The sequence below is a fragment of the Astatotilapia calliptera genome, chromosome 6 (genome assembly GCF_900246225.1).
Source record: "Astatotilapia calliptera chromosome 6, fAstCal1.2, whole genome shotgun sequence".
NCBI classification, from domain to species: Eukaryota; Metazoa; Chordata; class Actinopteri; order Cichliformes; family Cichlidae; genus Astatotilapia; species Astatotilapia calliptera.
This window is the reverse complement of record NC_039307.1, coordinates 35,865,980-35,887,977: the sequence shown is the minus strand read 5'-3', so window position 1 is coordinate 35,887,977 and position 21,998 is coordinate 35,865,980. Positions and strand designations below refer to the sequence as shown.

Below are 21,998 nucleotides of genomic sequence, written 5' to 3'. Positions count from 1 at the left end.
ATGAGTGCCTAAGTCTTTGCATATTTGTCCTTCTAGAGGTGGAAGCAGAGCCAGCCAGGCAGCTGGGCGAGCGACCGTCGAAGCGTCGCTGTTTCTGGGAGTACAGACGTGCTCGGGAGTCAGCCACAAAGAAGAAACTTGGCGGTGACGTCCACTGGTCTCTGTCCTGGAGCTCCAGCACTCTTCCCAGCACGCTGTACCGCCGAGAGGGTGAGAATACAGCATTACTGCGTGATGCTAGTGAATGCTATTTAATGCTGATTGTTTCATACAAAAAATAAATAAATAAAAAAGTCAGAAAAGTTACTAGATTATTAAGTGAAACTGGTTGTTTCTCTGGGGAAGACATTTTTGGAGTGCCGATGACCTAATTATTAAAAAAGATAATTGTCAGATTGATAAGTTAAACCCTAATCAAAGGGCTGGATTGAAGGTTTAGCAGCAGGAGTCATTAACCCAACGTGCACGCTGCAGTTGGGATCGTCCCATTTCCTTTTTCTCCCGTGACACAGATCAGACCTGCACCCTCAGGCGTGTGCCCTACATACAACTTGCATGTCAAAATGTGGATTTTTCAACATTCCCATCGTACGCGAATCTCACGTCAGGCTCAACAATAGCTTTGCTGCAGTGCTGCAGCCCGTGTCGTGCTGTACAAACCAGAATGGCAGTCCTTTAAACTTAGTCCAGTCAAACCACTCAAACAAGAGTCAGCACTGATAACAGTTTACGTGTTGTGTAAATACTCCGTAAATCTATCAAACTATTGGGGTGGATGCTTATTTTAAATCATGTCATTCATTGTACAGTAATTTCTATGTGACATCTCTATGATAGTTCTGTATCATGTCATATACCTCTAATGTAGTCATTTCAGGGGGGAAACAATAGCTCTTGTAGCAAGCTCAGATGATCCACCCACACCATTTGCAAATCTTCTATTTTAAGGGGCTAGCAATTAGTAGAAAGTTGGTTTAAATAGCAATTTAGCAAAGTGCCTTGGGTGCCTAATGTTTATTTCAAACTTTAATCATGCAAAGCTGCTCTAGAAGAGTCCAGTACTAAAAATATAGAGCTGCAAACCATAATACCTCCAAATGTAAGCAGATATTAAAACAAATAGATGCCTTGCCTTGTACCACTGGGAGATTTGGCATCCTGACATTTTAAGGCCAGGTTTGGTAGAGCTGCACTGTTTTTACCTGACCGGACACGTATGGAGTTCATTTTGTTGTCGTTAATTCAGGCAAAAAGGGGCGACGCAAAGCCCGGAAAACAGATGCCAGCGACCTGACGCCGAACCCTCAGAAGCTCCACAACATCGGGGAGCAGCTGCAGAAGCTCAACGCAGCGATCGATGGCATGGGTCCGGTCAACGACCTGCCCGCTGTGGCCCGAGCCCGTTCACGCAAGGAGAAGAACAAGCTGGCCTCCAGGTACAGCATGCTCTTTACTGCCCTCCTACATCCTCTGCACTAAGTGAGAACACTGGAAATGCTCTGTATTGATTTATGAGGCCTGAGTGGGAATTTTTAGAGGGTTTCAGCTTTTGTAATTTGTTGGCAGAAAAGAGAAGCCTGCGGGGCTCTGTGGTCTAGTATCTGCAGTCTTTAGCCCTGTCAAGATTGGTTTTCAAATATGTGCAGCATTTAATAGTTGACCTTCTAAATTCGGGTGGTGGAGGACATGGACGGTGAAGAACACATGGAGACGTGATATCTGTGTGGATTTTAGACCATCAGTTGCATTCATGTGATGGAAAATAAAAGGATCTTGGGAAATGGGTCGTGTTTTTGCTGATTTGAATTTTTTCCTTTGATGATGCCGTCATGTCGTTGAACTCTGCAGATCAGCAAGCCTTAAAAGAAACTACCATTTGTAAAATTTCAAACGGGCTTTAATTTACTTAAAATATGTCCCTCAGAATAACACACACACACAACACTGAAGGTCGAAAAGCTTGGTCTTCAGTGTATTTTTGCATTGCCTGTTTCTTTGTAACAAACTTACCTTGGATATTATCTTGACAGAATAAGTGAAGGAAGGACGGAGGGAAGCAGAGGAAAAAACAAGAGAGGCGGGGAGATGGAGGGGAGCAGGATGAAAAGCTGAATACAAGGAAATCAGGCAGGATTGAAGAGGCAGACGAGGAGTAGAGGGAAAGATGGGTCATATAAAGTTCATCTTTGCAGGGAGGGAGGGGGAGATTTCAGAATTCAGGACATTATTGCAGGAGCCTGGGAATATCTTGTAATTCAAAACATACATTAAACACGACGCAAACATGTCATCTAATAGAAAGTTTGGCAAGGACTTACAGAAATAAAGCTGAAAAAGAGACTGAAGGGGAGGGGAGTGAGGGAAATTTAACGTCAGAGGAAGTGTGACTGCGAAGTCACCGAGTACATGTTTTTGTTTAGTATGCAGGAATCTCATGTGAAGATTCACTTCTTTTACTCTGTCATAGCTGTGGCTGCGTGAGTCCAGGTTGGGGTTAGTAGTTGGATTAGCCTGACCGCCTTCAGACCTTCCTTCTCATTCTTTTCCCTGCTCATGTCTGAAATAACCTGCCTGGGGCATTCAGGCGGCACAAAGGAAAAACACTGGGCTGGTTCTTAGCCCTCGCCCAGTTTGGCACAACATTCCAGCCAACACGCTTAGCAATGATAACTGTCCCGGATGCTAACTTACTAACTAGACTCAGCAGGAATACACCATCATTTGGGAAAGTATTGTTTAGCTTCTTCAGTGGTTTCATGGTGTAGTGATTTTGACCAGTTAGAAACCAGAGGAGACACAAATCCATACATCCGCTGAAGTGAGCTCTTTCAAGTAATGAACCAACAAAAAGAAGCTTTATAGCTAACTTCTTCATAATAGACCTATATCACTGCTTTTTTTTTTTTCTTTCTTTTTAAATAATTTTATTTGTATTTTATCAAAGTCCCTCCAGAAGCCTCTCCACTGTTCTGAATAGTAAATCTGGCTGTTTGTTTCAAGCTCTTATCTAAATACATGTAAAAAAAGAAAAAGGTGTGTTACACCCCGGCCTAGGCAACCGGAGTGCGACACGAAAAAAAGTAAAAATAAAGAAAGAAAAACACACAAAAAAAACCCCCACTAAAGCTCACCACCAAAATCCCAAAACGAAAGTATTTACAACAAACTATTTATTTACAACTATTTACAACAAGACGTCAAACTATTTACAACGGGGGGAAGATCGCGACCATGACACACTGAAACACAAGGCTTAAATACATAGAAGGGGCAATCAGGGAATGGACCACAGGAGGGAAACACAGCTGGGGCAAATTAGAACTGACGAGACAGGGAAAATGTAAACTAAACACACTAAGATAACAACAGACCTTCAAAGTAAAACAGGAAACACATAACAGTCACGCCAAAAACAACACACCGACAACACCGAAACGTAACAGTTCCCCCCACCCAAAAATCAAACATGTAACCCCAAGTGAAATGTTTGATCAAAAGCGGACGAAGGCTGGTGGAGGCTGGAGCGGTCCCACGGACCCTCCAGCAGACGACGAAGGCTGGAGCGGTCCCCCGGACCCTCCAGCGAAGACGGATGAAGTCTGGAGCGGTCCCACGGACCCTCCAGCGAAGGCAGACGAACGCTGGAGCGGTGCCTCGGACCCTCCAGCGAAGACAAACGAAGACTGAAGCGGTGCCTCGGACCCTCCAGCGAAGACGGACGAAGCTGATGAAGGCTGGAGCGGTCCCACTGACCCTCCAGCAGACGACGAAGGCTGGAGCGGTCCCTCGGACCCTCCAGCGAAGGCAGATGAAGGCTGGAGCGGTCCCTCGGACCCTCCAGCGAAGGCAGACGAAGGCTGGAGCGGTGCCTCGGACCCTCCAGCGAAGACAAACGAAGGCTGAAGCGGTCCCTCCAACGGACCCTCCAGCGAAGACGGACGAAGCTGATGAAGGCTGGAGCGGTCCCACCGACCCTCCAGCAGACGACGAAGGCTGGAGCGGTCCCACGGACCCTCCAGCGAAGGCGGATGAAGGCTGGAGCGGTCCCTCGGACGCTCCAGCGAAGGCGGATGAGCAGCCCACCAGCTGCACACACGGACACGCAGCCCACCAGCTGCACACACGGACACGCAGCCCACCAGCTGCAGAAGGCCGGAGCGGTCCCTCAGATCCTCCAGCGAAGACAAACGAAGGCTGGAGCGGTCCCTCGGACCCTCCAGCGAAGGCGGATGAAGGCTGGACCGGCCCTCGGACCCTCCAGCGAAGACAGACGGCTGAAGCGGTCCCTCCCTCGGACCCTCCAGCGACGGCGGACGGCTGAAGCGGTCCCCGGGCCCTCCAGCGAAGACAGACGGAGGCTGAAGCGGCCCTCGGACCCTCCAGCGATTGGACGAGCCCCCATATGTTACACCCCGGCCTAGGCAACCGGAGTGCGACACGAAAAAAAGTAAAAATAAAGAAAGAAAAACACACAAAAAAACCCCCCACTAAAGCTCACCACCAAAATCCCAAAACGAAAGTATTTACAACAAACTATTTATTTACAACTATTTACAACAAGACGTCAAACTATTTACAACGGGGGGAAGATCGCGACCATGACACACTGAAACACAAGGCTTAAATACATAGAAGGGGCAATCAGGGAATGGACCACAGGAGGGAAACACAGCTGGGGCAAATTAGAACTGACGAGACAGGGAAAATGTAAACTAAACACACTAAGATAACAACAGACCTTCAAAGTAAAACAGGAAACACATAACAGTCACGCCAAAAACAACACACCGACAACACCGAAACGTAACAGGTGTAACGTCTATTTTAGTGGTGTTTTGGGCATATGAAGTGCATCTATAGGATCACCGGTTAAATTGGATTAAATAACAGCAAAATAAATGAAAACTTAAACATTGTTGCCATCTTTGCCAAAAAATAAGATATAAATAGCATTTTTACAGACTAGAAAAATACACAAATATTCACACCAAAAAAAAGGTGAGTGGTAGGTGTTGTATGAACACGAGCAAAAGAAAAGCTCTGGCTCATTCCACCAGAGCACTGAGCAAACATTAAGCTAAGTCATGTTGTAGATAGAGAAAGCTAAAAATAAAATCATACTAGAACTTACCATCATCTTTTCTGCTACTATCTTATTATTATACTGTAACTGTATTTGCTTGCCACTACACAATTGAATGTGAGTGAATTTAATTGAGTTGAATGCAGTTTTATTTGTATAACACCGAATCACGACAGCCAACTCAAAGACACCCCCCCCCCCATGAGCATGCACGGACTTGGGGAAGGTGGGAAGGAAATACTCCTTTTTAAACTTCAGTATGTAATTGGATCGTTGGAAGCAGGGACAGGACAACCTCCATCATACACTGTTAAGAGGTTTTGGGGGGGTTTTGCTATGCATTTCCTGTTATAATAATTTGTTTCACCTAGCTTGCAAGCTAATGTGAAGTTTGAACCTTTGGCCATCAAGTTTATATGAATTAGCTTAAGTTCGGCTGTGTTCAGGAATATAGGACTTGGTGACACCAGAAATAATAGCAAGGCAAGGCAAGGCAAGTTTATTTGTATAGCACAATTCAACAACAAGGTGATTCAAAGTGCTTTACAGAGACATTAGAAACAAGAACAAATAAAAAGCATGATTTAAAATTGAATAAAACAAGCAAATAAACTAACTAACTAATTAACAAACAAACAAACAAACAACAGTATATAAAATCAAAACAGATAAAATCAGAACAGTAGATAAAATCAGTAGTTAAATGTAAGTTTTGAAATTTAAGCTTAAAGTGTGGATTTGGTGCTTTATTCAAATGCAGCTGAGAACAGGTGAGTCTTCAACCTGGATTTGAATAAACTGAGTGTTTCAGCTGATCTGAGGCTTTCTGGGAGTTTGTTCCAGATATAAGGAGCATAAAAGCTGAATGCAGCTTCTCCGTGTCTGGTTCTGACTCTGGGAACTGATAAAAGACCGGATCCAGATGACCTGAGGGATCTGGATGGTTCATACTGGGTCAGGAGGTCACTGATGTATTTTGGTCCTAAACCATTCAGAGCTTTATAGGCCAGCATCAGAACTTTAAAGGCTATCCTCTGACGGACAGGCAGCCAGTGTAAGGACCTCAGAGCTGGACTGATGTGGTCCACTTTTTTAGCAGCAGAATTTCAGGCTGAAGTCCAAGAACTACTTTGGATTTGACACAGTCTGTAGATTTACCCACAGAAGCAAAGTAAATCTTGCAATCTTTGCAACTTTGGCAATCTTTGACATTACAAATGCTGCTCAGCACTCATGTTAAGAAGGTTAATAATCATGTTTCACAGGATGCATAAATTCAGTGCAGAGAATTGCCAACCGTCATCAGATATCATCAGATTGTAGATTTCCTGCCTGATGCATTGTCCACAACACCCTATTGTGGCTGGCCACAGGTTGGCATACACTTCCAGGTTTCTTAAACACAACCATTTGCAGCCCTTTTCCAAACACATGCATGAACCAGAAGCTTTCAACTTGGTGAACACTTTTCCTACCTTCAGGCAGCGACTGATTTTCATTCAGTACATTACTTAAATCAATTTGCAGCTGTAGGTAATCCATCACAATAAACAGCAAGATCTCTCAAGGACTATTTTTGGATTTGCATTAAGAACAGAAACTCTATATCTCTATAATCACATTTCCAAATGTAAAAACCTGTGGTGCATATTGGAACCTGCTCAGTACTTGGTTAAGTCCCATCCCCGCAGTGATTAGGAATATTTAAATTGTTGTACTGTCGTCCACATCCTCCTCAAACCATCAGGGACTGTGGTACAAAAAAGAAAAACCTGGCAAGGCTCAAGTCAACATGTGGAGAAACACTGAGGAAATATTCTATCCAGCGCTACTGACCTGCAAGTATTTTCTTTCCCTAAGTTTCATTTAGCTCACTCATAGCTGTATGAAAAGAGAAATTCTCTCCACATTGCAGAAAATAGTCCCCATGAGAGGCATTAATATTTGACACGCATTGATTGTTTTATTCTCAGATCCCTTTTTTCCAACACTCTCAAACCAGAACTGGATTTGCCCTTTTGTGGTGTCAAATGGTCCTTCAGAGGGGTTAAAGAGGTTTTCAATCTTCCTCATGGTTTCGAAATACGGTCAGCGTGAGCCAGCTGACTCAGTAACGGGGTCATGTGGAGAATGGGAATGCTCGCACAAAGTCTAAAGAATGACAGTGTTTTATTTTCCTCTGTTTTCAGGGCCTGCCGGCTGAAAAAGAAGGCCCAGCACGAAGCCAACAAGATCAAGCTGTGGGGGCTCAATCAGGAATATGGTCAGTACTCAGGAAATCACTGGGTATTCTTTAGCAGGGGGTTTCAGATGCCTGACACTTCTGACTTTTCCCTGAACATATAGTCAAAATAGTCATTAAACTCTATACATGCTCTTCTTATAAATGATTGCATCTAGATTTTTATTTTATGTTTATTTTTATATTTCTCTCTTTTTCAAATGGGTGACCCTTCTTGCTGTGGGTGGCTAACAATAATGATATCTGCTTTTTCTTGTGATACAGTCACCTATACAGCAGCACCAAATATCAGCATTATAGTCTAAACATTTAGTCAGTTCCCATCAACCTTTTGGCTTCTCCCAGTAGTGACGGTGTTCAAATAAATTAGAGTAAAGTGAAGTTGAATGGAGGAGAGCAAGAAAATGCAAATCAGCTGCTAATTAATTAAACTGCTGCATTCATTAAAAACCAAAACTCTATCCTGGAGGTTTCCACAAAACCAGTGAGTGGTGTCACATGGGTGTGTCCATCTTTTATATACAGTGTGTGGTCCCACACCTAGTCCTAACTGCTTCAACGTGTGTGTTCAGAAATCTTCTTCTACTGTTCAAGTCAAGTCAAGTCAAGTATTTATTTATTTGTTTGAGTTAGTGTTGCTTCCTCATCAGCTTGCACTAGTCTTGCTTCTCTTCCTTAACCTTTTCTATCAAATAGAAGATAATCTTGGCCTCCTCTATCAGTTGTGTGTGAAAATCTAAGTAGATGAGCAGTTTCTGAGACAAGTTTGTCTCGCACCACAGCTATGTTTAGTTCAAAGACACATAAATCAATTTTCCGTCCCTTGCTCGGTTTGCAGTTTAGGAGTTCGTCTTGATCATGTCGACATGCTTAAATGCTCTGAATTCCTGCCAGGTGATTGGTTGATCAGATCTTTGAATTGTTGAGCCGTTAAACGGGTGAAGCAGTTTTGTATGTACAAAACTTCTAAACATTGTGAGTCTTTTTTCACTTCACGTGAGTTGACTTTAGTAGAGGAAAGAAGTGGGAGAACTGGCTCTGTGGGACAGACTGTTGTAACACTATATATGAGATGGAAGAGCCTTACAATTTAAATTGATAGATGATTGAATGAGTTAATTTATTATACCCAGCGTCAGTTAATGAGAGTAAAACCACATCAGAGGCTGCAGCGTGGCAAGGTGGACATTTTCCTTACTAATGAAATTTAAATCAAGCTAAATTAGTGAGAAACCATCTTTTCAAATAACACTGAAGATGCTCTGTTTAAGAAAACAGGTTAATGCAGAGAACTGATAGTAACAAGACCACGAGGAGCAGGGAAACCCTTGGAAGTGCGACTTCACCTCGCTCCTGATAATCAACACCTCGACTCTGCCAAATCTATCAGCCCAGTTCTGCCCACCTACTCCTCCTCCTCCTCGTCCTACTCTTCGTGCTCCTCGTCTGGTTTTCTATCGATCTCTGTGAATTCCAACCTCACTAGCATCAACTTTCTTTGTCCATTTCTCCTTGATTTTCTCTGAACGTTTCAGTCTTTCCTGATTTTGGCCCAGCATTTGCTCGCAAAGATTTTAGTTGTGGCTTCTGCTTTTGTGATTTTTTGCCTTCTGACTGGCCCAAATACAGAACTTAACCTCACAGATTTCCTTCCTTCCGTTTTTCCTCCTCTGCTCCTGTGTCATTTGTTTTTCTCTTCCATTCACTCGCTTTATATCGCTGCTGTTTGCATCTATACAAAACACACTTTTGCATACTTAGCCGCAGATTCAACAGGAAACTTCAAACAAAGAGCACTTTGGTACCATGCCAGTGCTGTGTGAAGCCTCCGGACTTGCTTTGTGTGAATGTGTGCGTGTGTGTGTGTGTGTGTGTGTGTGTGTGTGTGTGTGTGTGTGTGTGTGTGTGTGTGTTACAGAGACTTGGGGAGCAGCTGGTCAGACCCACTGTGGTCCTTCGCCCACACACGCACTCCCTGCTGATATGAGCCCTGGACAAATCACATCAAGGCGAGAATAATGTACACAGACAGAAGGGGTGTCATGGCACCACTGGGTCACATGACCTGACAGGGGAGGAGCCACTAGCATAGGAGGTGCCGATGATTCACAGCACTACTATCTGAGCTAAACTAAACCGTTTCTGTTTTATAAGCAAACAAAAACACAGATGTTTGGGGAAAATTTTCAAACACTGGAAAGAAGCGGGGCTTACATAAATATACCATTATAATGTTAATATAATAATTCACTCTTAAACCACTTTTGCTAATTATAGATGTAAAACAATCCATTTATTTTTAAATTAAAAACTAAGATTACCTCTTCTATTAATCACATGCCCACCCACTGGCTGGGCTTGCTGCTTACCATCCGCAAACCTCTCCAAGTATAATATTAATAATAAGAAAATACTTTTTATTAAACGTACATTTTCCAAGCCAATTTCAACCCTACATTTTCTGCTTTCCCGTGGGCCCAACCAGCTGCTTCTCTGTGCCACATGTTGTAGCAACCCATCTGCTATTATCTCACAGACCCAAGAAGGATTCCTTTAACAAAAAGCGTGTTTCTTGACTCCAGATGCTTCATATTACTAGTCAGTATCTGTTAGCCACTGAGCAGCTCCACTTGGACAGTTAGGAGTTGAAGATCGAGGGTTGAGTCACAAACTCACTCATCTGACCTTTTGGGCACCACTTTCACTCCTTTAGTTTCAGCTTGATGTTTACTTTCCCTTTCTTTTTCTCTCTGCTTTCTCTTCTGCTTTCTGAAAATAAACATCTGCTTCGTACCGCTGAGGGGAGTTCTGCGAGAGCAGCTTTGCATGATTGGCAGTTCAAAATAGTTCTTATTTATCTCACAGCCTTTCTGTAGCCCCTTCAATTCACCCTATCTCTAAAACAAGCTGTTTCAGCTGCTCTCTCTTTGAGCCAATTTAGTCCCGATTAGCCATCCCTTGCAAACAGAAGGTCAGTATGTTTGACAGCCCTGCACTAAACACTGTAATTTGTCTCATGTAGGCGACTAAAAATGCACGCCTTTGGATTCTGTGGAACTCCACAGCCCTGAATGATATCAGTTATTCTCCCTCGACTTTCAGAAACAGAATTCGACCCCTGGAAACGCTTTCCTGACTCATACTGCTGTTTTTTCCTCTTTTTGCTGCATAGAAAACCTGTTGGGAGCTCTGCTACGGATTAAGGAAGTGATCAGGCGGCGAGTGGAGAGCAGCGAGGAGGAGGACACGGACGAACGAGGGATGACCCAACGGCTCGAAGACATCCTCAGAGAGTCGAGTGGTGAGAAACAGACTAACATTACAGATATGTAATAAGCAGTTTGGATATTTCGTGCTATAAAAACAGGTTTGATTTTGCTTGCGACTTGTCCTTTTCTTTCCATCGCACCTCCTAATTTATCTCCATGGCTACCTCAGGTCCCTTAGTTGCTGGGCGGACCAAAGACTTTGTGCAGAGGATTTTGGCAGCCAGCGCAGGCGGTCAGAACCAACGCAAAGAGCCCCCACAGGACGGGGATGAGGCATCGGGGTAAAACCCCAAAACAGCAGTCCCTTTTCTCTCCGTACCCTCTTCTTCCAACCCCGCCCTCCCAGCACCACCAACTTGTCGAGACCAAGCTCCTCTACACCTCTTCTGCTCTCACGTCGTACACATTTAAGCAAAGAGACGGCAAAGTGGAGAGGCTGGGAACCAAGAGGAGGTGAGGAAGAAGAGGAAGGAGTAGCCTAAACAAAGCGATAGTAAATTGCTACCTTGCTCCTGGTCCTCTCCTGTTGGTCCTCCAAACAGCAGCCGTCTTCACCGCTCTGTCTCTGCAGGCTGCACCACAACCACCAACAGGCCAGAGCTGCTGCTGCTGCTGCTGCTGCTGCTGATGTCTCTGTATTCTGTGTTCTCTGTGTGCGTGCATAAGTGTGTGCGTGTAACATACTGTATGAGCGTGTATAGTGTTCCTCTCTCCCTCTCTGTGCTGTATTTGTACCCCATTGTGCCTATGAATAGACATTGCACTGTTTTGTAGATGGTCGTAGTTGTTGTCAGGGGGCCGTTAGTGAGCCGAGGGCGAGGGGGCATTTGAGGATAAGAGGAAGTTCTAAAAATAAGGAAGTGGGAGGAGCCCAGGCACGGGAAACAAAGAAGAGGGTGTGTTTGTTTTGGTTTGGGGGTTTTTTTTGTTGTTGTTTTTTGTTTGGCTGGGCTCCTATAGAAGCTCTACATACCATTTGAATTGCACCAGCATCTGAAATGAGACCCAATGCCAGACCAGTCAATGGTAACTGATTGAAAAGTCCTCGGAGCTTTAATAGTCACCCATCCCTCTCTGACACCCCCGTCACCCCATCAAAATGTAAGCAGAGATCAAAAGAAAAAAAAAGAAAACAAACTGCACCTTAATTTAAACTGACCAAAGATAAGTGATACTGCTGAACTACTCTGACACCTCTCACCACTTCAGATGCTGCCAGCCATTAACACACCATCCTGTCCTGCTGAGAGAGGGGTGAAGTGACTGATACACTTTTAATTCTTGTCCTATTTACCTGCATGCATCATTCAAAGATGGGCATCACCTGATAGACTTAGATCCTTTTCACGTAAATGCACTACCGTCACGGACCCGAGAGGCCGTGGTGTGGCAGACGGGACTTGACCAAACGCCTTGTCGATTGGTTGGCCGTCTAGCTCTGCAGCCTGGTGCTCCTTTAGCTGATCTGTGGTGGATTTATTTTTTACCCCAAAAAAGGGAAGTGTCCTCGATGCCTGCCCCAAGCCCTCTCCTCAACCCCCTGACCTGATTATGTAGCGCAATTTCCTGACTTGCAATGACAAATAGAGAAAAAAAAACACACACACACACTTGTAGAGCTAGAAAGCAAATAATTTGTTTTTGTTGATTTGATTTTGTTGTTATTTGATGATGCCACAGCCCACAAAGTGGGCGTCAGTCTTGAGAGTTTTGAGAGAGAAAAATCTGCCTTTTTATTTTCTGTTTTTCTTTATTTTTCTGTGGTCTCTGCTAAAGCTGGAGACCAACCTGTCCACACTCTGTAAATGTTGTTGGACGCTAAAAAAATTAATTAAGACCTTTGAATTGCACTGTGGTAAGAGCAACAAAGCACCTTTGAAGAGGGCTTCAAATCCTCCAAAAGAGAGAGGAAAAAAAAGACTCTTGGCACCTTTTTCTAAAGACAGATATTGATTGAGAGACTTGAGGGCACCAAGCGCTTTGCGACCAACTGCTGGTTTGGGCTTGTTTCAGTATGGTGCTACTATATGATGACAGAAAAGTCATGCAAACACATTTGGAGGCATGAGGCAGTAACTGCTGACTGGGTTTTGGCCTGCAAGGACGTACTGTTGTAATAGGCGGTTTGTTTGCATAATGACGCCTTTCTCAAGTGCCTGGAGCTTAAAGCCACAGGGACCTGTGTTATTAAAACCTATTACAAGGTAAAACTTAACTCGTGACTGCTGCGCCAAGCTTGGCATCACTTGACTTTACTTAGAAGAAGAAGAAGGAAAAAAATGCAGGCTCATCTGGGGTCACCAAAAAAAAAAGGTGAAGCAGAATGTTTTCCTTTTAAATTAAGTCTATACATGGAAACCTACATTGTTTTCACGTATATGTTGAAATCTATTTGTGGAAACAATAGTGGGCACTGGTTTCTGTGAACATCATATCTGGGAAATATACATAGGGGAGCGGCTGTTCTCGGAGCAATTCCCTTTTGTTTTTTAACCTTGACAAGCTCCCATCTGGGCTGCATTCCAAAGCTGCTGTTCTACACACTGCCCCCTTTCTATGGAAAAAAAATTGGAAAAACAAGACATTTCCTGTCTCATTCAGGAACGGAGCGGTTCAACTTAAACTCTTCACGTCGTGGATGTCTTGCTTGTTGTCATTTTTTTTAGAAGAGTGAGGGGCAGCTTAGCGTCGCTCCTGCTTTTAGTTTTCTGCTCTGTTCTGGGAAATGTTGCTCATGGTTGTATAAAGCTGTACTGTAAACAGAGGATTCCTGTTGCTCAGCTGGAATGGCCTTCCTTGCTGGGGAACAGAGCGTCGAGGCTCTGGTGCCAAAGACGGTCTGAGAATGAAAAGATACCCGATTCAGCTCTAATGTCAATGAGGCGTCCTCAACGTTACCACAGAAACCCGCTCAGGCTTTCATGTGATCATCCGTGAAGAGACGCGTGATCTCGGGGAAGGTCACTGAGTGTAGCTAATGGTGTGCACTTCTACACCCATAACCCCCCCCCCCCCCAAAACTCACACTTTCTCCCGGGGGGCTGGGAAGCTGCTGATGCTGCCAGCAGAGTCACGGGATCGTGCGCTGGCAGCAGCTCGTGCAACAACAACAGAAAACATGAGGAAAGAGCAGAGAAACAACTGTGCAGATCGCCGAGCTTTAAAACGCTCTCACACCCATCTGTCACGTCAGAGGAGGAGGATGAGGTCTTTGTGTTTAAAGACTACACAAGTTTGTACAGATATTTTCCTTCGTTCAGATCGCTGTTACGTAACACAGCGCACCATCTGCTGTGTACATTCATCTATATGCCAAAAACTGCAAACAGTTGTAACACGGTGAATTCCTGCCTCTGATCCAAACAGAAAAACAGCCGGTTTTACACAAGCGGTGCGCTCATCTAAGGGCCTTAACTGATGCTGTAGCTTGTTGTATTGTGGAATGGGATTTTAACTGTAAAGCTTTAATAGGGAGTGGCCGGTCTTGGCAAGGCCACTTGTTTCTGTTTCTCACATTCCTGATTCAGTTCCTCTGTAGTGTTTCTGTTTGTGTGCACCTGGAAGGAGGAGAGAGAGAAAAGTGAACTGACCCAAAGATGTCAGTCGTGTGGTCACTGTTCACTTTTTCACGGTCAGAACAGGGCGAGCCCGGCCCAGGCTCAGCCGCGGATCTGCTGGGGTTTAACAAACAGCCCAGAACAAACAGTCTCGGCTTACAATTTTGTCCACATCCGACCTAATATAGACAATGACTCTGCAGAAACTGGACGATTCTTATCTGACTGGCTTCCTCGTCGGGTGTCACCATCGGCCAGACGCAGAGAGAAGTAAACAATTGTGAAACTTGCCTGTTGCTCATGTGCACGTGGGCTTTTTCTGAGAAAGTTCTGGAGAAAGGGGGAAGACGTTGAGTGCTCAGCAGTTTAGGGAATGGTGACAGTTGAAAGTAAGGAGCTTCTGCATATGTGGTATACAGAGAGGACACACATCTGAGGCTGTTAATGATTGCTACCAGTGTGGAAATTCCCACTGAAAACGTTACAGGGAGGTTTTAATCTTTTCATCCATTTATCTCAGCAGACTAAGTTTCACGTTTCAAAGCAGTATCGTTGACTGTTGACATTTTAAACGTTAGAGGTGCATTAAATGCTGGCACGGAAGTATGGATACGAAAAGATGCAATATAACTGAGGCAGGTACTTATTAGAACAACAACAAAAACCCCTCTGTGGGCTAATAAAACAGTAAAAGGTCTGTATCTCATACACAGCTGTGCTGTGTGGAGATGCTCTGCTTTTGAAAGACTTCCAGTGGAATTTTGAACTGCAACCAAAACATGAGAAAATGAATTAACAGTAATTCTGGTCATAAAGTGATTTCACAACCGAGATGACCAGACCGTCCCTTTTTCTGGCTGCTGTGAACAGGATTTTATTTCATTGTAAGTTTGTCTGTTATCTTCAGTAACTGTTTAAAATCACGAGATTAACCGATTGTTTTCTTTTTTTACACTCTGACGTTTTTATAGCTGCCTGAGGAAGAAGTTTTAACCTCTGTGTGTGCCATGCTTGTAAAGTGTAGCTTAAATCCTTGAAGCAGCAGTGTTAGGGTGAGAACAATTAGAAGTGGTTGACCTTCCTAAGCTTACACATGGCTGCAGTGGCTTTTTGGACCAGGCATTCAGGCCCTGTGGACCCGCTGGGCTGAATAGACTCATCAGTAAGACTACACCGGTGGGACGCTGCTGACCTCCAAGTGCCCGTCCCCGCTCTGCTCCACTGCTCTCATTGTTGGAAACACTCTGGCTTCTCCAGTTTCAAAGGCAGAGGAGGCCAGGGAAGCGGCACTTAGTCAGGGACCCTGAGTAGTTTATCCGAACCCTTCTAATCCACACCGTCACCTCCACCCTCTGCCACACTCTGATATCTTTCAATCGCCCTGGTGGCCTGCGTCTCGATGCCCCGCTTCCTTTATTGCTGACCTGGAAACTTCCATCTGGAAGGAGCCAGATGGGGTCCAAGTGTCAGTTTCAACCTGCAGGTCCATATTACTTTTCTCCATCAATTAAATTGAAGTGGAAGGAGCTAGATGAGGCTTTGCCAGTCGGTGCCTCATGTGTTATCATTGCATTTAAATCAGAGAGTGGAACATCTGTTTTTAGAACATCTGGCAGTGGTTGTTTAAGGACTCTGACTTTGTATGATTAACAAGGTCCTACTTGTGCACACCATGTTCTGCCAAACCTAGATTGCTTGCAAACTTAATGATAAATTATTGAACATTTTATTCAGACAGCAAGATACCACAACTTCAAGGCTTTAGAGGAACTGCTTGGTGCTTTGGGAAATACTGTTGCTAAAGGTTAAATCGTACCTTATGAGGTTATGTGTGAGGCTTTGGTCTTGTGTTAAAGCAGCGGTTGCAATGTCATCTTAACTAATTTGCTAATCTTTTATATGTCTTTATCAGAGTGGAATTTGAACTCTCGCCATTAACATTTTGGCAGCAGCTCTGTTGTTCTTTTTGGAGCTGTATTTAGGCTAGAGGGTGAAAGCACTGTACTGTCAGCTGAGGTCAGCAGACTATATCAAGAAACCGTTTGGTTACAGTACCCACAAAGAGAATACTGTTAATTAGGTATAAGTGATAAAATATTCAGATTGCAGTCATCAAAACTCAAACACAGACTTGTTGAAAGTCCACACAAGTTAGAAAGTCACATTGTTTGTCAGATAATTCCGTTAAAAAAATCCTCAAAGGCACCACCTTTAAAGCCGGGACATGCAGTTCAAGCTGAGGCTTAGCAGGATTCATATGTCCAGCAGAAGCAGTGCGATCGCTGTCCGCTGGCAGTCTGAGAAAGAATCATCTCCCTACACTGAGCTCCGTTTCCAGGTGGAGGACGTGTACAGTCTGGTACAACTGGGAGCTTCTCTTGCTTGTGCTGGTGTTGGTTCGTCAGCCAGCTGTGGAAAACAAAAGTTAGGCTTCCAATGAGCTGAAGGGAAACCAAATGTTAAAAGCAAGAGAAAGTGTCACTGTGCTTTTCATGCTGTAGTTTTTGGATCTTAGACACGTACATCATCCACTTCTGCCGATGTGCTGTCAGGATCTTGGAGGACACCAAAGGAGTGTGTTTGGAGTTGGTGAACCCCGTTTATGCAGACAGACACAGTTAAACAGCTTCTGCTTTAGGAAACAGTCATTGCCTAGACCTGCCTGTGTCTGCACCTGTCAGTCAAACTGGCCATGGCCAGAAATCCAAATGGGTGAATTGTAGTTGCCGTAAAGTGGGAAATTAGCTGTAAAGACCAAAACTATATATTGTACCAGGCTGTAATCATGTTCATGACAGAAGTTGGGCATTTTAACATGGGAGTCTATGGGAAGTGGCAGTTAGACACGTCTGTGGTGCCTTTGTTCTTCAGCCACAGAAGCTGGTGTTTAATAGAAAAGTCCAAAGGACACTTTCATTTCTGTTAAAAAAGTTATTCTTTTGTACTTTTCAGGGGAAATACAGCTGATGTTTTGGCAGGACAGTAACGTATGCAGTGACCAAAAATGCAGACATTCATATTCATTCTCACAAAGCATTTTGTACTACTAGTGGGTTTTGAAAACCTGCATGGTTGTAGCATCCGATACGTTAACAACGTGCTGCACATGTGTTGATGGCACAGCCGGTGGCAGCTGAGACACACCTCGTGGCTTTAACCAAAACCGAGTCAGTCGTTTCTGTCCAGATTGATGATGAGTCGAAACCAAAGGCCAGTTGTGGATGTGAGCAGTTTAAAAAAACAAAAACAGAAAAACATGTCTCATTAGAAATGAAATAGTACTTTAGTATTCTAGAGAAAAATCCTGTGGAGAGAATAAAGAGTGAACAATCACATCCCTGCTGGTTCTTTAATCTGTCTGAAAACACACTGAAAGATGGGAGGAAAGGAAAACTAAGAGACTAGCAAACATTCCACAATGCCATGTCATATACTGTACAGCAACCCTGTCTCCTCCTCTTCCCTTTCTCTCCCCCTCCCACACCCCCCTGTCTGTCTCTCAGTAATCCAGTAATCACAATACTACAGTAATACTTTGGACCTGTTAACACATTAACTCATCTTTATGTAAGTCAGTACGTAATCCTTAATAATAATCAAAAAAAGAAAAAAAATACAAGAAGTGCCGTACAAATAGAAGCCTAATATTTTTTGTTTTTGTTTTGTGTGAGTGTACTGTACACCTGTATAATGTATATTTTAATATTTATATGCAGCTGTTGTATTAAAGTATATTTTTAAAATAAAACACGAGTTTGTTCTTTTTATGTTTTGCAATATATCAGGTTAGAAATGAAGCATGTGGTGATATTTCCTGTATTTAATGTAAAACTGTATCTGTGCTAACTTTTGTAAACACTTCAGTTGCTGTTTTTACCCCTTCTTAGTGTGACAGAGACAGTGTTTTCGATTAATGTGCTCTTTATTGTTTCTCTTCATTTCTCTGAGTGGCAGGAGTCAGGATTTGCGTTTCCCTTTAGGGATCCTGAAAGGTTCACAAATACTCAACAGCTCCCCCAGCAGGCCCCACAGGGTTAGAGTGGCAGTTATTAATGTGGGTTTTTACATGATATCATACTGAAAACAAATGTTTAGGAAACATGATATCGTGAAGCAGACAGTTAGAAACAGAAAGACTAACAGTAGTCTGGCTCACATTTCTGTTAGATAAAACCAACGCCTCAGAGATGAGCAGAAATACTGAGGTATATGCCTGCAATCAAAACGTTAGAGATAGAATCAGCAAGGGAGAGCGATACACTGGGAACAGTTTTTATACGTTTTTTTAAAAAGCCATTCAATTTGCAGAAGAAGATGCCCAGAACCAACAGCTTTTGGATGAGTCCAAATCAGCCTACATAGAAAGATTGTGTGGAGGAAAAAAGCAACTGGAATACTTCCAGACAGAAAATTTGGATGCAAACCTAAACAAAATTCACCAAAAAAATTTACTTAAGTAACAGAAAATGATACTGATCCAAAGCATATCAGCTGACAGTGTCTTAAAATGTCCCTTTTATAATCCTAAATCCCCCACCCCCAAATTTAAAGTTACCAGTTTTTACCAGACCCTCTGTTGGCCATAGCATAGAGGCAACTTTCACCACAACTATTTCAGAGATGTCTCGATGCATGCTCAATGATCCAGGTAAGGAAATCCCAAAAATGGGATCTGGATGTAGCAGTTTCAGTAGGAGAAACGTTCGGTCAATCATTGAGTGACTTTGCTCTCTCTTCGAAGAGAAAGGGAATGTCTCAGACAAACAATGGGCTGTGAGGGCAGTTTCTTGATCATTAATATCTGTTTTATATTATTGTGAAGCACTTTGTGGTTTTTATCCTGTGAAGAGTCTTATATAGGTCAATAAAGTAAAAATAAGTTAAGTAGTATGCAAATTGTCATTATCATTGATCAACAACCACGGATCAAAGATCAGTGGTACACTGTTAGACATTTTATTGTATTTTTACATTAACTTACTGGCAACACTATTGCCAGTAAGTTACTGTAATTACTGATCTACAGTATCTTTACTGTTGTGATGTTTTACAGTTCAACCACTTTACTGTAAACATATATTACAGTATAACAGCTCTACTATAAACGTGGTTTACAGTTAGAAAGACTTACCGTGATTACATTTTATAGTATCACTGTACTGCAAATGTGGTTTATGGTATAACACTGTAATTGTGTACAGTATAATTTGTTTAATAATAATAATAATAATAGATTGGATTTATATAGTGCTTTTCAAGGCACCCAAAGCGCTTTACAATGCCACTATTCATTCACTCTCACACACTGGTGGAGGCAAGCTACGGTTGTAGCCACAGGACAGAGAGCCCAGGGATTGAACCGGCGACCTTCCGGTTACAGATGCGATTCCCAACCCCCTGAGCCACGGTCGCCCGTTTAGACTGTAATTGTGTTTTACAGCATATAAAATAATATTAACATTCATATTCAATATAAGAACATTTACAAAAAACAATATAATTCAATAAAGTAGTCTCAGAATAGTGAATTAAACCAACATTTATTGTTGATATTTTTTTAACAAGAAAAACATTTTTCAACTGAATAAAAACAATGTCAATAACCAAAATAAATAGAAGCGTACATGAAAACTACACAGTCCTTCACCTTTCCGTGTCTGATTTTTTTAAGGAAAACAGTTTTTCATTCCACTAAAAACAGGACAAACCCACCAGCATGAACATTAAATAAACTATTACAATTGTAAAACAAAAATCATTTACAAAATGTAATAAGATAAGATAAGATAACCTTTATTAGTCCCACACGTGGGAAATTTGTTTTGTCACAGCAGGAAGTGGACAGTGCAAAAGTTATGACGCAAAAATTAGAATACAATAAGAATAAATACAGTACACAACTGTACAGAATAGAATAAAATAATATACTATATACAGTAGAATAAAATAGAATAAAAATATACAATAAGATAAAAATAGAATACGAATGCTATATACAACTGAGTAAAAATACAACGATGCCAGACACACTGGACCCACTACAGTTCGCTTACCGTCCAAATCGTTCCACAGACGATGCCATCTCTCATCTCCTCCACACCTCACTTACTCACTTGGACACTAGAAGGGGGAATTATGTTAAAATGCTCTTCATAGACTACAGCTCTGCATTTAACACCATAATTCCCTCCACACTCACCACCAAGCTGGAGCATCTGGGACTCAGCTCATCTATGTGTCAGTGGATCTCCAACTTCCTAACTGGCAGACCACAGGCAGTAAGGATGGGCGGACATGTCTCAGCCTCCACCACTCTCAGCACTGGAGCCCCCCAGGGGTGTGTTCTGAGCCCCCTGCTGTACTCTTTGTACACATATGACTGTGTGGCCACTACCAGCTCCACCACCATCATCAAGTTTGCTGACGACACCGTCGTGGTGGGCCTGATCTCTGATAACAACGAAACGGCCTACCTGAAGGAGATTAGGAATCTGGAGAACTGGTGCCAGAGGAACAACCTCCTTCTAAACGTCAGTAAGACAAAGGAGCTGATAGTGGACTTCAGCACTAAGCAGGAGAGGAACTACCAGACCCCCGTCATCAACGAGTGCCCAGTGGAGAGAGTGGACATGCTTCAAATACCTCGGAGTTCACATCACGCAGGACCTGTCATGGTCCTGTCACATCAACACCGTGGTGAAAAAGGCCCGACAGCGTCTCTACCACCTCAGACGCTTGAGAGACTTCCAACTGCCCTCCAAGGTGCTCAGGAACTTTTACTCGTGCACCATAGAGAGCATCCTGGCGGGAAACATCTTAACCTGGTTCGGGAACAGCACCATGCAGGACAGACGAGCTCTACAGAGGGTTGTGCGGTCAGCTGAGCGCACCATCCGCTCCGAGCTCCCTGACCTGCACTCAATCTACAGCAGGCGGTGCTGGACCAAGGCCAGGAAGATCGTGAAGGACCTCAGCCATCCCAACAACAGACTGTTCTCTCTGTTGAGGTCAGGAAAGCGATTCCGCTCCCTGAAGACCAACACAGAGAGACTGAGGAGGAGCTTCTTCCCGCAGGCGATACGGTCTCTCAATCACACCACCACACAGTACTGACCCACACATATGGTTCTTACACACACACTGGACTTTCTGGACTTTGGTTTTGCACAACACTGGTCACTATATTCTTCATTTCCGGTTAATACTTGTACAGCTGCTGTTATTGTGTATATATTTATTTATATTTAGATTCCTTCATACATTCTTATATAGTTCTATATTGTGTATTGTGTATTTTGTTGTACAGTTATTTTATTTTCAACTTTAATTTATATATTTATCTTTATCTTATTCTTCCCAGTTAAATTTACCCTTCATTCTAATTTGTGTTGTACAGTTATTTCATTTTTAACCTTAATTTATATTTTATTCCTTCCTAGTTAAATTTACCCTTTTTAATTTTTCATATTTATTTCCTATCTTATTCATAGCCTTTTCCTTTTTTGTTCTCTTTAGGTCACGAGCAGTTGTCCAAGCATTTCACTACATATCGTACTGTGTATGACTGTGTACGTGACAAATAAAATTTGAATTTGAATTTGATTTGAAAAGATTATTGCACTTAGTGTTATTGCACATGTGTGGATGTGTGTGTTTGTTCAGTTAAAGTCTTTGTTGTGGAGTCTGACAGCAGTGGGGAGGAAAGACCTGCGAAATCTCTCCGTCCCACACCGTGGGTGCCGCAGTCTCCCACTGAAGGAGCTGCTCAGTGCTGTCACAGTCTGCTGCATGGGGTGGGAGACGTTGTCCAACAGGGATGACAGCTTAGCCGCCATTCTCCTGTCACT

At 43.1% G+C, this 21,998-nt stretch overlaps 1 protein-coding gene across 4 annotated transcripts in view; it reads left to right on the top strand.

The window, feature by feature from the left end:
* LOC113024689 (CREB3 regulatory factor-like) overlaps positions 1–17,883 on the top strand; it is a 37,820-nt gene extending 19,937 nt beyond the window's left edge. For all 4 annotated transcript variants that reach the window (XM_026171959.1, XM_026171958.1, XM_026171960.1 and 1 more), the window contains 5 exons: positions 37–210; positions 1,247–1,436; positions 7,273–7,346; positions 10,498–10,626; positions 10,764–17,883. In XM_026171959.1, coding sequence (XP_026027744.1) covers positions 37–210; positions 1,247–1,436; positions 7,273–7,346; positions 10,498–10,626; positions 10,764–10,879 — 683 coding nt within the window. In that variant the 3' untranslated portion in view covers positions 10,880–17,883. The remainder of the gene's footprint in view (positions 1–36; positions 211–1,246; positions 1,437–7,272; positions 7,347–10,497; positions 10,627–10,763) is intronic.
* The last annotated feature ends 4,115 nt before the right edge of the window (positions 17,884–21,998 follow it).